Source organism: Drosophila serrata, unplaced genomic scaffold, assembly GCF_035046125.1.
Source record: "Drosophila serrata isolate PLE 108 unplaced genomic scaffold, ASM3504612v1 contig_347, whole genome shotgun sequence".
NCBI classification, from domain to species: domain Eukaryota; kingdom Metazoa; phylum Arthropoda; class Insecta; order Diptera; family Drosophilidae; genus Drosophila; species Drosophila serrata.
Window position 1 is genome coordinate 402,452 of NW_028257245.1, and position 20,550 is coordinate 423,001.

General features: G+C 33.0%; 1 protein-coding gene across 1 annotated transcript; it reads left to right on the plus strand.

The window, feature by feature from the left end:
• The first annotated feature begins 2,964 nt into the window (after positions 1–2,964).
• LOC110179064 (uncharacterized) lies at positions 2,965–18,758 on the plus strand. The gene is made up of 5 exons (XM_020946426.2): positions 2,965–3,226; positions 17,790–17,968; positions 18,037–18,153; positions 18,213–18,362; positions 18,429–18,758. Coding segments are annotated over exons 1-5 (552 nt in total). The 5' UTR covers positions 2,965–3,225; the 3' UTR covers positions 18,534–18,758.
• The last annotated feature ends 1,792 nt before the right edge of the window (positions 18,759–20,550 follow it).

A 20,550-nucleotide genomic window follows, 5' to 3' on the forward strand; every position in this document is an offset into this window, starting at 1 on the left:
TTCCCCCTAAAAAAAATGGGAAGTGATTTTTTTTATATTAGTTTATTGCATGTGCTTTTAGCGGCATTTTTGCATTTAATGCCATAAAAGTTTATCTCTGCAAATGTGTCAGTTTTACTTTTATTTTTAGTATTTTAATTAAATAAAGATGTATTTGTTTACACAAATAAACGCAGACATGCAAAGAGCTTAATTGAGAGCATTTTGTGCCATTTTACTCTCGTTTACAAGCCTCGAAAAAAACTTAACACAAACAAACGACATTTTACTTAATTAATTGCAGAAAAGTGAGAAATGAATGGTCTTTGAAATAAGTAAGATGTCTGACCTTAAGTAAAATGGATTACAAATTTACATTTAGCATTTATTTTATGACAAATTTATTAGGAATTTAAAAGGTTCAAGAAACTCCTAAATTTGTGGCAAATTTATACATTTTACCAGGTATCCTGGTATCTGTTTTATATAAATTTTTGTTGCAATTTTCATTCCATTTCAGTTCCGGTGTTTAAATGTCGGTGTCCAAACAACCCAAAAACTTACATTGCCAAACGCATCCGGAGTGAAAATTGTTGATGATGATTTTTTATATTTATTTTTATTTCATTTAATTTCTGGTGCTTGCTTTTCGGTCTCGTTTCGTGTGATAAACATATCACAAAAAATTTTTAGTTTTTAACCAAAAAGTAAAGTGCAAAAAATTGTCACTGTTTTTTTTTATTTTTGTTTTTGCACTATCATAAAAATGATGGCAATTAGAGAGAGAAAGAGAGAGAGGGCTATTTCTTTCTTTTGTTTTTTAGTCCCTGTGTTTGATGGCGTTATCACCATTGTTTGTTGCCATTTTAATTGTTGTTGTGGCTCCTGACAAAACGTTTCAATTAGTGCGATTATTGCATAAACAACAGAAGCAACAAAGCTTAAAATCATGGCTGTAGCTTACGCTTTTTATTTTTTGTAACAAAAAGCAAAAAATTGCACCTGACTGGCTTCTGTCTTTACAAATTGCTGGACGAGTTTTGTTGGCAATTCGCTTATTTTTTCGGCATTTATATTTCTGCGAGCACAATTTATTATTTTGGCTTTAAATTCAGTCCAGTTAAGCTATTGTTTAATTGGGATTTTTCTTAAATTTTACTTAAGCTCTTAGTTTTGTAATAAAGCAAGGGTTTCTATGGCTTTTTGGGTTGTGAACAGATTTTGTTTTATTTAAACTAATCTCTTTTTGGGTTCTTGGCAATTAGCCAAGTTTAATTAAAATCCAAGGGGTATTCCCCTTTGATCTATGACTTTTGAGAAGGTTTTTGGACTCTGTTCTACTTGGGACAGTGGCTTTTGGATTCTGGTTTGTGATCTCTGATCTCTGATCTCCATTCCCCGGCCATGGCCCATTGTGCGAGTGTCCATTTACTGGTCTCACTCTTATGCAATGCCCAGCGGCTTTTAGCCGTGTCAGCTGAGCTCTTTACGCGCCTTTGTTGCTGTTGTTGATTATGTTGTTGCTGCTGCTCATGTTGTTGCTGCTGTTGTTGCTGCTGCTCAAGTTGCTGCTGTTGTTGCTGCTGTTGTTGCTGCTGTTGCTGCTGCTGCTGTTGTTGCTGCTCAAGTTGCTGCTGTTGTTGCTGCTGTTGTTGCTGTTGCTGCTGCTCATGTTGCTGCTGTTGTTGCTGTTGCTGCTGTTGTTGCTGCTGCTGTTGTTGCTGCTGTTGTTGCTGCTGTTGTTGCTGCTGTTGTTGCTGCTGTTGTTGCTGTTTCTGTTGTTGCTGTAAACAGCATTTGCAGCTTGTGCCGTTTACAGCGTTTACTTTACAGCTTCGTGAGCGGTCGACGGCGACGTCGTCACTCCGGCTGCACTTCTCAAGCCTGAATTGGCACAGTGGGCCTAGATGCTTACATAAAACTAAGAAAAAGCATACCTAAATATAATTTATTTAATTAAAAAGAGATTCTTTGAAGTTCTAAGTAATGTTCCATAAACACTTGCATTAAGTAATTTAAACAACCATTAGTTTGAATTAGCCGAAGTTTGCAATTAGCCAATGGGGCCGAATTTGAAATAAATTACATCTAATCTACAAATTTAATTACAGTTCTATTGTATTAGTTTTTATTAGATTAACACAGCATAAGGAATTTAATTTAAATAAGCTGCTATATATTTTATTAAATTTGACATTTTTAATATTTTATTTCAGTGTTTCATTGTACTTTAATTTATACACACATAAGAAATATACAAATATTTTAATTTTAGTTATTAATTGCTTGAAGTACCATCAAGAAAATTAAATATGAGCATTGTAGGAACTTTAAATTTATTATTTTCTTATATTAATTTTTTGCGAAAATCAAAACTAAGAAAAAAAGCATTAGTATCCGTTCGAAATAATTTTCTATGCTAGGTTTAATAAGAATATCAAATCAACATTTTTAACATAAAATTTAATTAGTTTTTCATTTTTGAAAATTGTATTCATAATTTTTTAATGGTATTCATTTTTTCCATCGGATATCGACTTACCTGTTTTGCTGATCAAGAATATCTATGATTTATGGAGTAGAAAATAACTCCTTTTTACTTTCCCTTAATAACCAAAATGATTAAATATCCAACTTTTATATGTATATCCTCTAAGGGTATAAAAAAAAAGACGGACTTGAGTATTACGTTTAATGTTTCATAAAAGAGGTCCTTTAAAAAATATAGCATACCATAAAATTGTTAACTATTGAATACAAATATTTATATATATATTTATATATAAACCACTTCATTTATATATAAACATTGCTCATATCAAAAAGGTTCCCCGCAAAACTATCTAATCGCAACCACTGTGCTGGCGCCTCGTTTTGCTCTTTGAAAACAAAAAAAAAAACCTCTGCTGCTGTCGCTGCTTCAGCCTCAGTCGACGCCATCGGTTATATGTTTTTTTGTAGTGTTTTTGAGGCTGCATAAAGTTTAAACAATTTAGTACTCATTCGCGTGCGCCAAAACCAAGTAACCAAGTTAACAAAGTTGCCGGTGAATTCGGTGGAGTTTTCAAGCGGCCGCCAATTTAGTTTCGATTTCTGTTTCAGTTTCAATTTCAATTTTGATTTCGTTTTCGTTTTCAAATTCAATTTAGTTTCGGTTTCGATTTCGGTTTCGGTTTCGTACTCGAAAGCTATTGATCTGTTTTCAAGTGTCGATTGATTGGCCGATTGATTAGCGAGCCACGTGAAAGTGAGTTTCATTGTTTGTTTTTCCCATTTTTTCGTTGTTATTTTTATTTTTTTCGTGGTCGTGCTGCACTTCAAGTTACAAATATTTTTTTGGAAATAAAAATATAAATGGTTTTTATGTTTTTTTATTTTTATTTGTATTTTTTTTTTTTGGCTGCCTTGAGTTTGGCAAGCGGCGCAAACGTTAACCCACCGCTGACCTCTGCCTTTCAACGCGTGTGTGTGTGTGTGTTGGGCAAGAATTTTAACGAGTGTGTGTTGGAAAAACAAAAAAAAAAAAAAATATATATATATATATATGCCAAAATGTGTGCAATTGAAATTGGTAAAATTTGGAAACAAAAAAGTGTTTTGCAACGGTAGCAGGGAGGAGGAAAATGTAATATATTTAAAAATTTGTTAAGGATTTTGTGTGAGAGAATTTTGGAAAACTATTCTAAACATTTAATATAATAACTGCAATCAAATATTATAATAAAGAACATATAATGTAATAAAATACAAAATTTTCAGAAAACATTATTAAAAATGCTCTATTTTAAGTCTTTCTGAAGTATATTTCAAAAGCATTTAAAAAATATATATTTCAATAGTAATAATGAAATATTAAAATAAAAAACATATAATGTGTCTATAAATCTGTAATGTATCTATAAGTCTGAAAACATCATTAATATCCCTACTTTTAGTCTTTTTGAAGTTTATTTAAAAAGCATTAAAAAAAAATTAATCTAATAATAATATTGAAATAAAAATAAAAATTAAAACAATGTAATGTAATAGTGATAATGAAATATAATAGCAAGAAACATATAATATAATATACATTAATCAGAAAACATCATTAATTATGCCCTACTTTAAGTTATCTTTTTCAATATTATTTCAAAAGCATTTATCTGTACCCAAATTAATCATGAAAACACCTATGAAAAGGCATGCATATTTTCGGGTCTTTCTTTTCCTGTTCGTACCTGCAATGCATTAATTTTATCTCTATGAAAAGCCGGTTTCCCTTGCTCTAGTTTTTTTCTTGGGGTCCCACGGACTTCGACAGGTGAGCATCTCATCGATAACAAGATGCTGGTAGAGTCAACAGATCAAACGAAATCTTCAACGGCCTTGAGACACTGAAAGATCAACAAAAAAATACAAAAAGCCAAAATTCCACACGGGCCATAAAGGCAAATAAATAAAAAATGGATGCGAGTTGGATTTTCTGTTGGTGAATTTTAAACCGCTTTTTGCTGCGATTTTTTTTGTGTAGCTTTTTTTATGTATTTTTCTTATAAATTTTTGTTGTCTTGGAAGGCAGCGACGCATGCGCAGCGGCGTGTAAACAATTTTGACCCAATTGCCAAGCCTCACTTGCCGCGAAATGCCGCTTTACGACGCCTCTCTCGAGTCGAGTTCAGTTTAGTTTATTATTTTTTTTAGTATTTTTTTTTTTTAGTAAATTGACGCGTTCGCCTTCGAAGCTGCACTGGCTGCTGCATTGATTATGCAACATGTCCAACAGATTAACATATCATGACAAATATGTGCAATTTCTGTTAAATTGATAGACAGCGTTGGAAAAGTGGTAAAAAAAACGCAATGGGTATTTTTCAGTTACGCAGTTTGAAGGAAATGTTAAAGCAGAGACAACATGACACACACGGAAAATCCCAAAACCAAAGAAATCAATCAAAATTAATCAAGCAATAAAGTAAATGTTTAAGGGGGAAATTCGTTGGGTAATAGAAAATGAAGATTTTTCATCAAGAAAAGTTTAACTAAAAACCAAAATTGAAATAATCTAAGAACCCCAAGTTTTTAAATTACTTTACCATATTCTAGGTAATAGAAAATATATATTTTTTCATCAACTAAAGCTTACAAAAATTATTTATAATATTTAAGCATTCAAAAAGCAAAGTTTAAATATTCTAAGTAACCAAAATTCTTCATGAAATATTTCATATTTAAGTCAACAAAAGAAATACGAGCATTTTTAAATCAGTTAATTATATTTTACAAACAAGAAAAAATACATTTTTCATCAATTAAAGCTTAATACAATAATTTATATAATTTAAGCATTTAAAAAGCAAAGTTTAAAAATTCTTACAACCTCAAAATTAAATAATTTATATTTTAACAAAAAAAAAGAAATAAAAGCATTTTTAAGTCCCTTTAATATATTTTGGATAAAAGAAAATATATACTTTGCATCCACAAAATTTTATTAAAATTATTTATAATTTTTAAGCACGAAAAAGTTAAGTTTAAATATTCCAAAAAACCCAAATTGTTCATTAGATAATTCATACTTTAACAACAAAAGAGAGGCAAGCATGTTTAAACCCCTTTAGTTTATGTTAGGGTATAGAAAGTATATATTTTCCAGGAAGAAAATTATACTATAATTATTGATAATATTTAAGCATCAAGAAAACAAAGCTTAAATATTCTAAAAACCACAAAATCTTCATTATATAATTCATATTTAAGTAAAAAAAAAAGAAACACAGCATTTTTAAATAACTTAACCATATGTTGGGCAATAGAAAGTATATATTTTCCACCAAGAAAAGTTTACTATTATTAATAATAATATTTTAGCATACAGAAGAAAAAATTAAAATATTCTACAAAATCTACAATCTTCATTACTTAATTCATATTTAAAAAACAAAAGAAATATGATCATTTTTACACCCCCTAACTTTATGTTAGGTAATAGAAATATATATTTTCCATCAACAAAAATGTTTTAAATTAATAATTTTTAATTATAATATTTTAGCATTCAAAAACAGAGTTTATTCATAAATTCATATTTTAGCACCAAAAGAAAGGCAATTCACTTAACATAAACTTAAATAATTTCCCAACCGTTCCCTTTTGGCCGCCAAAAAAAATGCCATTACCTTCACGTACGCATTAATCATACGTTTGAGAAAACCCACAGAGACTCTCTAAGCCCGAATTTTTGAGCTGGCCAATTGAATGCTAATCAAAAGCCAAAAAAAAACAAGCCGTGAAGACAATTGACTAAAAAAGAAACCCAACTTCGGTCCGGCCCTCGCCCATCAATTACCACCTGTCAATGTCGTTCGCTTTTTTTTCACCGGCTTCCCAAACGCATATACGGTATTGGTCGAAAGAATCCGGCCAAAATAATCAGAGAAAACCAAGTCAGAGTTGGCCAAGAGCCGGCGTATGACCTTGGGGTTTGTCGTCGCTACTCGGGGTTTTTGTGGTATGAAAGTCAAGGTCGAATTCGTTTTTGTTTTTTTATTATTTGATTTCTTGTTATTTTTGGTTTGTTTTTTTTTTTTTGTCGCTGATAGTTGTTGCATGATTAGCATTTACTATTATTGTTGTTATTTTTTCTCAATTCCACTTTGAGGGTTTATTTTTATTGCTTTTTTTATCCAATCACATTTTCTGAGTGTCATCGCCAAATGCAGGTAGATACAAATTGATTAGCCAAGGGAAATGTTTGTTTATTCAGTCATAGCAAATATTGAAATGTCAGTGGATAAAAAATATTTTTATTTTTAGTGCTTTTGTTTATTTTTTATTTTCGATGGAGAAATGTTGTAAACATTTCAAATCCCCGCATGTGACAGTATTTAATTTATGTAAAATATGAAACCAAATCATCAACAAGTTAATTAAGTTTGATTAAGGTTTTTAGATAAACAGAAAAATATCATTAACTGACTATAAATGAGTATAAATTTATTAAAAATATTTCTATATGAAAAATTATTTATTTAAACCCAAAACCAATTATTTTTAGTGCTTTTGTTTGTTTTTTTTTTTCTAATTTTCAATAAAGAAATGTTGTAAACATTTCAAATCCCCTCATGTGATAGTATTTAATTTATGTAAAATGTTAAACCGAATCATTAACAAGTTAATTAACTTTGATTAAAGTTTTTAGATAAACAGAGAAACTTTTTTAACTAACTATAAATGAATATAAATTTATTGAAAATATTTCTAAATGAAAATCTATTAATTTATTTACTTTTCAAACTCAATGTATCATTCTGCATAAAAACCCTTTCTCTTGGCAACTAAATCGATGCACAACTTGACTGAAAATCTCAACTAATTTCGGTTTTTCATTCACCACCATCCCCACCCCTTTTGGCCTTGTTTTTCCACCCATTTTGCTGTGGGAAACTCGACAGTTGCCGGATAAATATCATCGAGCCATATGGAATCAGTAGAATCGAACAAATGTATTTATGCAGCTGCAATTGAAGAAATAAGAGCTGTGGGGTGGAGTGGGATTAAAAATTATACGCTAAACTTCGTATAAGGATAACTTAAAGTTTTTTTTTTTTTCCACCAGCACCAATATCAATATGTATGTATGGCTTATTTATTGACTTGACTTGTATCCTGGCGCTGCGGGATGCCGCTTTTTTTGACAGTTGGCACGTACAAAGTCGGGCCAAGACGATGGGGCGTATACGTATTATGAGTTATGAGCTCGCCACGGACGTCACGTATACGCCCCCGTGGCCGGAAAAGCAGACGGAACGAACACTCACCCTTGTTGTATAATATTGATGCCAAAACAATTAAATAGACAACGATTGCAAAATTTAATTACAATAGTAAATAGTTTTCTGTCTATACTATGTAGCTTTAAATTCTTATGTTTATATTTTTTGTCGTTTGCTTTTTATCTCGTTACGTATGCCATATTTTTTTTTGGGAATTTTTCTCTTGTATTTTTTGTTTTTGTTGTTGTAGCCGGCCATTAGCAGGGAAAACTGGCGTGGCCGTACACTACGCGCTGAGAAAAGCAATTTTCCGGTTGAGTTTACAAATGGCGGGCGCGCCCGGCGTTGGAAATAAATGACATATCACAGAGTCTGGTCACCTTTATGCGATGTCCAAAGTAAACACATGAAAGCAATGCGCCAGTGAAGGGGGGAGAACACCAAAAAGGGGGATAGCCAAAGGGGGGCATTGAGGGAGGAGGGGCAACGAAATGGAGGTGTATCCTTGTTTGTTTGTGTGTGCACTCCCTGTGTGTATGTGTGTGCCTTTGTGTGTGCTTCTGGCGGTTCTGTTTTAGTGGTGGCATGTGGTTTGGTTTCTGGGTTTTCCTTGGAATCCAGCTGAAGCCTTATTTAGCTTAGATTTTATTATATTTTAAGAAATTATATATATTATGGTATAAATGCAGAATTTAATAATAATAAACATTTTAAAGTGTTTTAAGTGTGCCCATTTCATAGATATCATAACTAACATAAAAAACGTGACCATATTTGGTATGTTTAAATCCTTAAGTATGTGCTTTGGTCACACTGGACTTACACACGATCTGTTTTGTTTCCGTTTCCTGTGTGGTTAAATACGCAGCTTATTTTTTGTTAAAATATTAGTTAAAACTAAAAACTAAAACTAGACAGTGTGTTTATTTCAATAATAGATGTAACAAACAATTACATAGGCTTATTTAAACAATGGTTTTATTTGAAAAACAACAACAATTTATTAAACAAATTTATAGGGCTTAACTAATTGGTAAATAACCCAATTTAATTGTTGTAAGAGATTTAATTTAATAATAATAATATCCCCAGTTTCTTGTCTAATAATATACAGAAAATTACCTAAGACTTTCCATAATTTTCCTAACCTTTATATATATTTCCCTTTTAATCCCCTTTTTCCCCCTCCCTTTAAACCATCCCCTTTGCATATCAATAAATGTTTGCCACACATTTTCAGACAACTTTTGTAGCCCTGGGGTTTTTTTTTTTTTTTTGTTTACACGAACACACTTTCCCGCACACACACACACACATGCACAGATAGACAGACACACACACACATTCCCGAGGACAGTTATGAATGGCAATCCATTCGCTTAATGGAATTTCGTGTTGTTTAACTTTTACGTGGGGGCGGCAAATGGAACATATTTTTTGTTGTTGTTGCTATTTTTTTGTACCGTGTGTGTGTGTGTGTGTGCATGTCCTTGGGTCAGCCACCTCCCCCGTCCCCCTCCCCCACATCATCGTAAAGCTTTATTAGCATTTATTATGCAAGAGTTTCGGTCAAGTTTGTGTCTCTGTTTTAGTTTTATGATCTCGACACCTAACCCTTCGCCCTCCCTCCTTTTGGCCAGGTTTTTAATTTCAATAAACACACATTTTATGACTGCTCAGGTTTATGGCCACATTGGATTTATTTATTTTTCATTACATTACGCCAAGCAAAAACTCAACGGGTTGAATCAATCGACGAAGAAGGGAGGGTAAGGAAGAGGGTGTAATGGTCCACAAAAAAAGAGAAAGAAGAAAGAGGATGCGTGTGTGTGTGTAATCATCGCAAATTCCCAAAAATTGTAACTCGATAATTTTGTGCACGAAACCAAAACAGAAATAGAAACAGAAATCGAAACTCTGAAACCGAAACTGAAATTGCCAAAATGAAAATCGAATTGCAGTCAGGTGCAGGAAAATGTTTTTGGGCCAAAAAGTGGTGAGAAAGGGGGGGGGGGGGGGTGCTTTGGGAAAATGGGAAAATTGGCAAAAGGGGCAAAATGGTAAATGCATTTCGCAGGTGGACAACTGAGCGTGTGTGTGTGTGTGTGTGTGCTGCAGTGACAAATGTTGATAAGGAGCCATCGATTCGCATAATTTATGCTGCCAGTTCTGGAGCACAGTGGTATCCAAGCTAAGATTTTGTGGTAAAAAAGTATTATCTATTAAAAATATTTATAAAATTAACCCACAATATTTGTATGCAAAACAAGCATTAATATTATTAAAATCAGTATAAAAAAAAAACAAAGTTTTAGATTTCTATTTATAATTTAATTTAATAATTATTTATAATAATATAATATAATATAAAATTAGCAAATTAAATAATCAGCTTGCTCCCAATTTCTGTGAAAATGCCTGCTAATTTATTCAGAACATCTCCACTTGTGGGCGCCACTGTACCACCCGGGGGACTCGAGACACACTCACACACACACACACACGCACGCAGATACCCACTCACACACAGTGACAACATATCGAGGACATTTAAATCGCTCTTAAGTCTCGTTTAATTGGTACTTAGCATGCAAATGCAAAATGAGGCGAGATCCAAGGCAGCAATTGTCGCACTGCCTCCCCCCCTCACTCTCTCTCTCAGACGTGTATGTATGTGATTGTATCATTAGTTACATGAACAATATGGCAGGCACATCGTCACATCACCCACAAACTCCTTCTCCTCTCTCCTTTCTTCCCTGCTTTCTCGTTTGCTCTCATCGTATGGCTTTGTGCAAGTGTGTTTACTCACATTGGCAAAGATAGTGAGAGAGAGAGAGAGAGATTGGAAGAGGGAGAAATTGGGGAACGTACACTGAGAAAAATCAAGGAGATAGAAAATCTTAAAATGTACAGTAAAAATGTTGAGAATTTATTTGAAATCTGGTTTTGGGTCTTTTAAAAAGGAGCCAAAACAGATAGATAAATAAATAAAATTAAAAGAAAGGAAGCTAACTTCATGAAAACTACCCATCGGATCAAGGATTCATAATTAAGCATAGCTTAACCGTTTTGCCTTACGCTCTGCTTAAGAGAAAAACAACAAATCCTGCATAGTTTCTCTTTGTTTTGGTTTTCTGTTAAGCGATCTCTTTGTAAGGCGCACTCTTTTACCGAACACCGCTTAATGAGTGCAGCTCGCTCAGAGAGACTTATTAAAGAACCGATTAAGTGCATACGTCATCGGAAAGGGTCTTCTCAAAGTGACACGAAGGAACTTCGGAACTGTTCGTATGCATACGAATGCAACAACACCTGCATGCGCAAAAGGCTTGTCGCCGATCAAACGGTTTCTGGTTGAGCTGAGCGAGAGAGAAGGAAAAAAAAAACTGTTAGCGAGCAAAGTTTGTATGAGTCATGCAACTCTTGCTAGCAAATTCTGTGTTCAACTGTGAAAAAACAGTTCTTTTGCGGCTGCACAGTGATTTGCAGCTGCACAGTGGTTTGCGAGCTATGTAACTAAGCTAAATATGAATTAAATATGGAAAATTTTTATCTTGCCTTTCATTAGAATACTAGCATGTTGGGCTTTAATTTTAAAAAATATTAAATTTCTATAAAATTTTGACAATTTGAATTCTACTCAATAAAATAAGCTATAAATTCGGTTAAAAATTTCATCGAATTTCCTTTTTCAATGTTTTATATTTTGTGGTTTATGATGTTGATTGCAAATTGAATAATACAGACATTTGTACATATATGACATTTTTTAATTGTTTTGTTGGCTCTACTATACCTACAAGTATTAAATTAAGGAAAATATATAAATTAATCCATAAAAATTGTGTTTTTAACGGCTTGTCTTGATTTTATGGTTCCTTTTCGTATATTAATGGAAATATTTTCTTAATTCTAGAAAAATGTTCATAGTTTTATGTCGATTATTTTGTATGACGACTTTTCTCAAATCCAAAAATATATGTGTATTCTATGCATATTATCTCGATATTTTTATAGAATATATATAATAATATATAATAATCTATTTTCATAATCATGTCTTTCAAACATCATAAATAGGCTAAAATGCATTGATTTTTATTCGGATTGTTTTTCTGTGCTAGTTAACAATTCTGCATACAAAGTTTTAATACTTTTAATAAAGTAAAATTTTTATTGGTATTAATTTAAGGAACATATAAAGTTTCTTAGTTTTCGGGCGAATAATTTATATGACGATTTTTCTTAAGTCCAAAAAAATATTTGTGTATTCTAGGTATATTAAATTGATATTTTTATATAATATATATATAATAATATATAATAATCTATTTAATTAATCAAAATTTTTCAAATATCATAACAAAGCCAAAAATGTATTTATTTCTATTTGCATTCTGCATACGAAATTTTAATACTTTTATTAAATTCTTATTTTTATAAGTATTAATTTAGAAAAGTATAAAAACTAACTCCTATATAATGTGTTTTTGACTGATTATCTTGATTATATGTTTTTTTTTCCTTAAATTTATGTAACTTTTGATTAATTCTATAAAAATGTTTTTAATTTTAGTTTGTATGGCGATTTATCTCAAATCTAGAAAAATATATGTGTATTCTATGTGTATTAAAGCGAAATTTTTAAATAAGTAAATAAAAGCTTTTAAATATCATAACTAAGCCAAATATGCATTATTTTCTATTCATATAGTTTTTCTGTGCTAGTTAGGGTTAAAAGTTCTACATACAAAGTTTTAAAATTATAAAAAATTTAAATTTAGTCAAATTATTAAATTGTTATATTAAATTAAATACATTTTATAATGTAAATAAATTTTAAATGTGAAAAAGTTTATTCACTTGACTAGATAATAATATTCCGCAAGTTTATTTACGATTAGAAGAAAAAAACTCTAATATAAAATTATTTCTTTCATAACTTTTCGCATTAATAGGATTTTCGCAAAAATATTTCTCACAGTGTGCAAGACCAATAGCTTGAGAGAGCTGTGAGAATCGAATCCAGTTGCATCGCATCGCATTGCATCAAATCAAATCAAATCAAATTTAATTGAAATGCCATGCAAAAATATTTTGAGAGCAGAGACGAAAATTGATTGATTTTTGGCTAGCCAACGGAAAGTGCGATTTAAATGGCCCTTTCGCCCCCCTCTCGTCGACGCCCCTTCGAATTCCCCTGCGGCCGGCACTCATTGATATAATTACAAAGTTTTGTTGGCCAGTTGATGAGCCAGTTGGAAAACATAATCAAGAATGCGATAGCCGCCCACTGCTGCTCCTCTCTCCCTTTCCCTCTTAGCCGAAAAAGTTTTAATTTCAAATGAAGTTTGAACAAGGAGGAGAGGGTGAAGTTTTTTGTGGGGAGGATGGGCAATAAAATAATCAAAGCGTGCACAAAAGTGCAATGAGAATTGCCGAAAAACTGGTAACAAAAGTAAGCAAAATGAAGAAGGGACCAGAGAGAGCGGCACTGTGAGAGAGAGAGCTGGCAATGCCATCATCCAAATAGTGGAAGAAGCCAAGAGGCATTGGGCGAATACGGCATTAGGGATAAACGTTTAATGATACCCTTCACTTAAGGAATTAAAGTTATTACATTATATACATATATAAAAAATATTCTACTTAAATTGAGTTTAGGGAGTCTGTAATTTAAATATGTGTTTTAAAAACCTCATTTAAGATGAACCACCGTCAAGTGAAAACCAATATGGCTTTGATTGCTCTCTTTACAGGGCATCTGGACAGCGAAAAAAGGGTTTGCCCAGCTGCGGGCCAGTGCAAATTTACCTGAAGACAAAGAGCGAAGGTGAAGAAGAGAGTGGGAGTGGCTCAAGAAGACCAAGAGCTAGAGAAATAGTAAAAGCCAGAGAGAGACCGTGGGGGGAGGGTGCAGTAGGCAAACTTAACAGAAAATCTAGTCGAAAAATGGACAAAGTTGGGTAGCAAAGGAAGCGGGGCGCCCCAAAAAATGCCAATGCGCCGTTAGTCCGAGCGTAATGAGAGTCAGCAGTAAATGTGGGTGTGGGAATGGGACAGCTATTATGCGCCATTAGGGCATAATTAAAATGCTCAAGCAGCGGGTGCAACAACAATAACAGCCAAGACGCTGATAATGACAACACAACGAAGGAGAAGAATCGCTCAGGTGAGAGGGTAAGAGAGGGAGCTTAGACGAGGGATAGAAAGAGAGAGATAAAGCGGACGACAAAGTTGTCAAAGCAAATAGCGGCTGGATAGAGCGAGATGGCACTTGGCGACAAAACCTAGTGGGAGGCACAACAACTGCCAGAGAGGGAAGGAGGGAGGGAGGGTGGGTCATAAAACGGATGAGTGCAAAGGGTTATCAGAAGAGGGGCTAAGGCCGAGGGAGATAGAGTATCCTTTCCTAAAGACAGCAAAAGCCAAGGCAAAGAACAACAGTTACAGATTTCAAGCTTGGCTTTCTTTTAGGTTTCGTTTTCACTGTTACAGGCGAACTTTGCTAAGTGCTTTCTTTTTTTATACCCTTGCAGGGTATTTTCATTTTAGTCAGAAGTTTGCAATGCAGTAAAAGAGAAATTTTCTACATTAAAAAGTATATTTAATCTTGATCAGAAGCGGCTATTGATAAAAAATTAAAAAATTGATAGCCAAATAACTTTATTTATATTCAATTTGATTATTAAATATTTAAATATTTAAGCAATGTTCCTTTACTGTATATTTTCATTGAATATGTTTCCATTGATCTATGCTTTGCGTTGAGTAACGCTCTCCATAAAGCATTTAATTTGCCATTTTCTCACTTTTCACTCCCATTTATGTACTCTTATTCCCCCACCTCTCTTTTTTTCGCCTCCCCATCAATCTGTGCAATGAATTTTGGCAATTAAGCAATCACTTCACTCATATGCTAAGAGAAGTTGAGAGGAGCAGCGATGCAGCAGGGAGCCCGAACTCTTACTTCAAAGATGCTCAAGAGCAGCCCCTGGGCCCCACTTCTCTCACTCTCACTCTCTCCCTCACTCTTTCGCAAAACTCAACTCAATGAAATGTTTGTCTGTTATATGTACAGTTTTTTTTCCCCTATTTTTTCGGGAGTACAGCTCCTTCTGCTTTTCCTGCTGATTGCCGTACGCTACAACAGGCAATCTATGGGAATAAGGATATGCATATGTTCGACTGTGTGTGTGTGTGTGTGTGTGTTATATGCATTTTCATGGCACTGCTTTTGATGGGAGCCAGAGAAAGAGCGTGAGAGAGAGGGGGAGAACATAGAACGCTCTCGAAAAAGCAAAAGTTTTCACTTCAAGTGCTTTTTTCGTTCTGCTTCGGGTTGTTTTTCTTTTCTTTTATATTTTTTTTTTGTTACCATTTGTTGTTGCTGCTGTTGTTGTTGTTGTTGCATCATCATTCGCCTGGCAAAAGAGTTTGAGCACTTGAGTAGCATTAAAGCATCAAACGATTGTCTACCAAAGGCAATTGACTTCCCCGCTCAGCAATACCGGGTCATGCATGCAAACATATGTACATATGTATGTGTGAGAGGGAAAAAGATGGGTAGATGTAGTTACGAAAGAAGAGTCCGAAATTGGTTGCCAAGGTAACGAGCTAATACTTTGGGAAAACATTGCAAATACGAAGTTTAAAGTACACTTTTTAATTAGGCAAATAATAAAGAAATTTATAATTAAAGATTTTCCATATTTTTGGGAAAATTATAATAATGTAATTTAAGCTACATACCTATAAAATGCTTAGAAAAATAAGTACATATTTTTCTAGAAGCAATTTTAAACCTTTTCGGTTACAAAATTAATTAAATCTATATTATGAAATGAATAAATATATATTTAAATGCATTTTGTACCTTATTAATATATTTTAGGATATCAAGGATTTTCTTAGAAAGTTTAGTCTTGCTCTAGCAGCTTTTATTTCGCTTTGTGTATTACGTCATCAATCACATTTCCCGTTATAATGTGGGACAGTAACAAGGGGAAAATAATCGGCGATCCAATCGAATTCATTTGTTCATTATTGTCCCTCTGGAAAACACTAAGAAAAATGAATAAATCATTTCAATAAAGAGGCTAAATAATTTATGGTAATTGGGAGAAAATAAAGTGATGTGAAAGCGTAAAAATTGAAATGGAAACACCCCAAAAGATTCAAATAATAATTTCCATAAAATTTTTACATATTTTGTGCCATTTATATTTAGCACATAAATTTATCAAGGCCCCCATTCCAGGTTTTCCTCCCCATTGCATTTTCAATTGCAACATAATCGGGCACAAAATCCAGCAAAATGTTGCAAATATAATAATAATATAATCATTGTTTTTGCTACAACTGAATCGGTATATTGGCATTGAAATAATTTAAATTATTTTCACATTGCATTGGAAATTATGGGCAAACAATTAAGCGGACAGTTTTTGGCCTTTACCCGCGGCCAATTGCTGTTTTCTATTAACTCTTTTAGCCCAGAGGGGCTTAAATAACACGCAAATACACACACACACACTCACAGTTGGCCAAATTGTGTCAATAATACGGATATAGAGAGCCACATTAAATTCCATTTGAATATTTCAGTTTTATGCTGGCAAAAATGCAATTAAAATGTAAAAATTTATTAAGCTACTTGTGCAATTTTCCTAATTACGTGCATTAAAAACAAAAAAGGGGGGTAAAATTGGGAAAACTGGGGAAAATGGGAATTTTACACGATTTGCTGAGAATTGTGTGTTGGCGCCCAAAAGTTGACAAAATATTGCAAATTCGATTGTACCGCCTTTGCTGTTGCATACTTTCTGGCGCTGGGCGACTTAATGACATGCAAAGTGAAAAACACTTTTCCCCTCGTTACCATTGCTTTCAATTTGTACTGTATTTAAATTGAGTGTGGAAATTCGTCTTAGAAGTCACAGAAAGGGTGGGAAAATCAAGACAAAATGAGAGTCTTGTTATGCTTTTTACAAGAGATTTATTAACCCTTAATTATCTGGATTTTTTGATCGATTTATTTGATTTTCTGCATTTATTTATCGATTCTATTTATTTTATTCATTTTTTGTCGATTATTTTTTGATTATCTGAATTTATTTATCTATTTATATGATTTTCTGTATTTACTGCATTTAATTAGTGATTCATATGATTATTACAATTTATTTAATTATCTGCATTTATTTATCGATTCTTTTTATTAAATGCATTTCTTTATCGATTATTTTTTGATTATCGGAATTTATTTATTGATTTTTTTGATTGTTTGTATTTATTTACAGTTTAATTTGATTATCTGCTTAGCTAAGATTAGCATTTAATTATCTGCATTTATTTATATTATTTTATTATTTACATTATATTATTATATGCTTATTTAAATTTATTTATCGATTTACTAAATAATCTGCATTTATTGATCAATTTATTTGATTTTCTGCATTTTATTATCGATTTATTTGATTATCTGCATTTAAATATTGATTTTGTTTCGATTATTTGCATTTATGTATTGATTTTTTTATTATTAAGGATTTATTTTATTGTCTGCCTTTTATTGTATTGATTTTCTTAATTCTCTGCATTTATTTTTCAATTCATTTGATTATCTGCATTTATTTATCGTTTTTTTATTACATTTCTTTAAAATAAATCTTATATATTATCATATTCTGATAACAAAAGTTGCAAAAGTTATTGTAATGTTACATTTTTCCTTATTTTAAAACTCAACCTCTTTTATTATTAACTTTTGTTTTCGCCACACTCTGCTTCCTATTGGGACTCGCTTTCCGTCGGTCCAATTTCCATTTCAATTTCGGTTTTTCCCTTTTTTTTCCAAAGCTGTCACCGAACATGATTTATGCACCGCCTCTGTGGGGGCGTGTCCCTTCTATTGCTGTCACTATTTCTCTGGTTCGATGACAGAATCAGCCATTGATCGATGCAATTTGCAAAGGGATTAATCACTTAAAAAAGGCACTACAATGATGGAAAATATACTATAATAATATATTTTATTCTTTCTTTCAGTGGGTGAAAAACTGAGGTCACTTTTGGTAATAGGCAGCATCCTGCTGATGAGTTTGGTCCTGGTGCATGGAGAGGACTATGATCATGGCTCAAAGGACTTGCCCCATGTGAGACATAAGCGTGGCATCATTTGGGACTTTTTTCAAAAGATGGTCATTACCAAGAATCTTATAGTTGATGTGAGTAACTAAGAAATTTTATAATTAACTAAGAGTAATTAAATTTAATTAATTTTCTAAACTTTTAGCAATACACGGACACTCGCAATACCCTGAATGATATATACAATGTAGTAAATGAGCAATTTAGTGATCCTGGTCCTCAAAAGCCTACCAGTAGTCCCAGGATCACCACAGAAAAGAATGTGAGTTGGGATCTTTAATAGATTTATATATATAAAAAATATCCTTATGATTTGCATAGTCCTTGCTCAGTGGAGAGGACACGGGCAGTAATAGCGAGGAAACCACTACCCCGTTTTCAATTTCCCGCTACGAACTGGGTCGCATTTTGGGCAGGAACTTCCGTGGACTCCAGAAACTGGCCATGAAGGAATTCAATACCGCTCTAAATGTAAATCAAATATTATATACATGATTTTCTCTTTGTGTACTATTTGTTTCCAATATCCTTTTATAGGCCACAAGCTACAATCTGGCTGAGTACAAAGCCGAGGCGGACAAACAGTTTGCCAATAGTCTGGCCGTTGAGAAGAAGAATAAACTGAAAAGCCTTAAGGGTTGAGCCACGCCCCTCTCCTTGTGTTCCAGTACGCCCCCCGTGCCTGAATGTTATCTCTGTGATAGGCTGATGACTACCCTATATATATATATATATATTATTTTTTCCCCTATTTATTTGTTTTGAAACGAAATAAACTATGAGAGGACAAGGATGAGGTCGTGGAGGTGTGTTGTCCCCAAACGCATGGGGATTCATGTCTACGACTATTGTGCGTCAAATTAAAAAGTTTTCTGTCATAATTTTATTGATAAACTTTTAAATTAAAAAAGAGAGAAAAGAAACAAAACACGGAGCAGAAAACAAAAACTGAAAATGGGGAAATGAAAACATTGTGTGGAATAGAGAAAAACTAAAAGCGAATTGCAAGGATTTGTTTTGCAAACTTAACTTAAACTAAACTAAAGACCTAATAAAATATATATTTGATATGATTTGTCTATTTTTAATTATTTATATAAAATTTACAAAATCTGAAATGGTTTTCATATGATTTCCCAGTGAAATTGTAACCCAGAATGGCTCTGTTATGTGAATGCAAGTTTTGAGTTGCCTGAAACCGAAGTAAAGTTGCATATCATTTAAGATATGATGTGTCTATCTTTAATTACTAATAATAATAATAAAATTTACAAAATCTAAGATGATTTTCATATGATTTCCCAGTGAAATTGTAACCCAGAATGACTCTGTTATGTGAATGCAAGTTTTGTGTTGCCTGAAATCGAAGTAAAGTTGCAAACAAAATCCAAAAAGGCAAAACTTGCTAAAATACAAAGACAGTTTTTGGGGGTTTTGTGTCTGGCCCTTAGCAAGGATCTCACTGCTCCTTGCTCCTGTGTCCTGTGTCCTGTTTTTGCCATTTCTCTCTCTCTCTCTCTCTCTCTCTGCCCGCATAGTTAGCAGAAACCACTAAAAGTGTCATAATTCGATGCCCATGAGATGGCTGTCTCGAAAGTACGTTGGCCGACAAAACTTTGGCGGTAATGACTGTCGGATCCTGCTAGCCCCTTATCCCCCCTCTGGAAAAAGCATTGGGAAAACCACCCGGAAACTCCCCCCTAAACAGCCTTGTGGTGCAACTGTGCGTATGAGCAACCTGCCTTGGTCCGTCTGCAAAGTTCTGCCGGGGGAAAAACAACGGAAAAGCCAAAAAATACCAAGAGAGTGTTTGCCAGCCGGAAAACTTATCGAAAATGCAGCTGCCGTGGGGTTGGAAAATTTCATGGGAATGGAAAATATCTCTGAGATAAACAGATACCTCTGCACTTTAATATTTATTCCACAATTTGATTATCTTGTAGCCAATTGGGAGATGCATATTAAGTTTTGTATTTTTAAAAGCAGGAGGAAATTCAATGCAAAACATATGAAATATAAATAAAAATAGATCAAACTTTAAGCATCAAATTTTTGTAATAAATAATTGATTCAGACAATTGTGTAAACTGACACATTGCGGGGCATTAATAATAATTGCTTTAACAGCATATTCTCTGCCTATTTCCCTTTGAAAAAATATAAATAAAATAACATACAAAGCAGACAAATCTCCATTTACTCAAAGTTTCCAGAGTGATAATCTGATTTATATATAAAATGTTTATTATTCTGTTGATTGTGACATGTGAGTCGAGTGCTGATTGCTTTAATTGTCTCACATTTTCTTTTTTTCGGGACTGCGACGCATTTGCAATTAAGAGTAATTTGCACAATAGAACAATTAGTTTAACAACTCGACGAGGCGTTCCAGTTTTAGTTAAACTCTGACAAAAAATAATAATAAACTTTAGCAATAGCAATGCGGAAGCTCTGAGTAAATCAGCTGAGTAATATCCAATCTAATCAGGGTTTTATATAAGGTCCAATCGATCAAACTCAATTAGTGGGTCTTAATTCGATCAATCGATCGGGAAATTTAGTTCTCTACGAGCATTGTCATTCGGGAAATGTCTTGGCATTCATTAAACAGAAATACAAACAAAATACAGACGAATAAATACGACTTAGTGTCATTGGG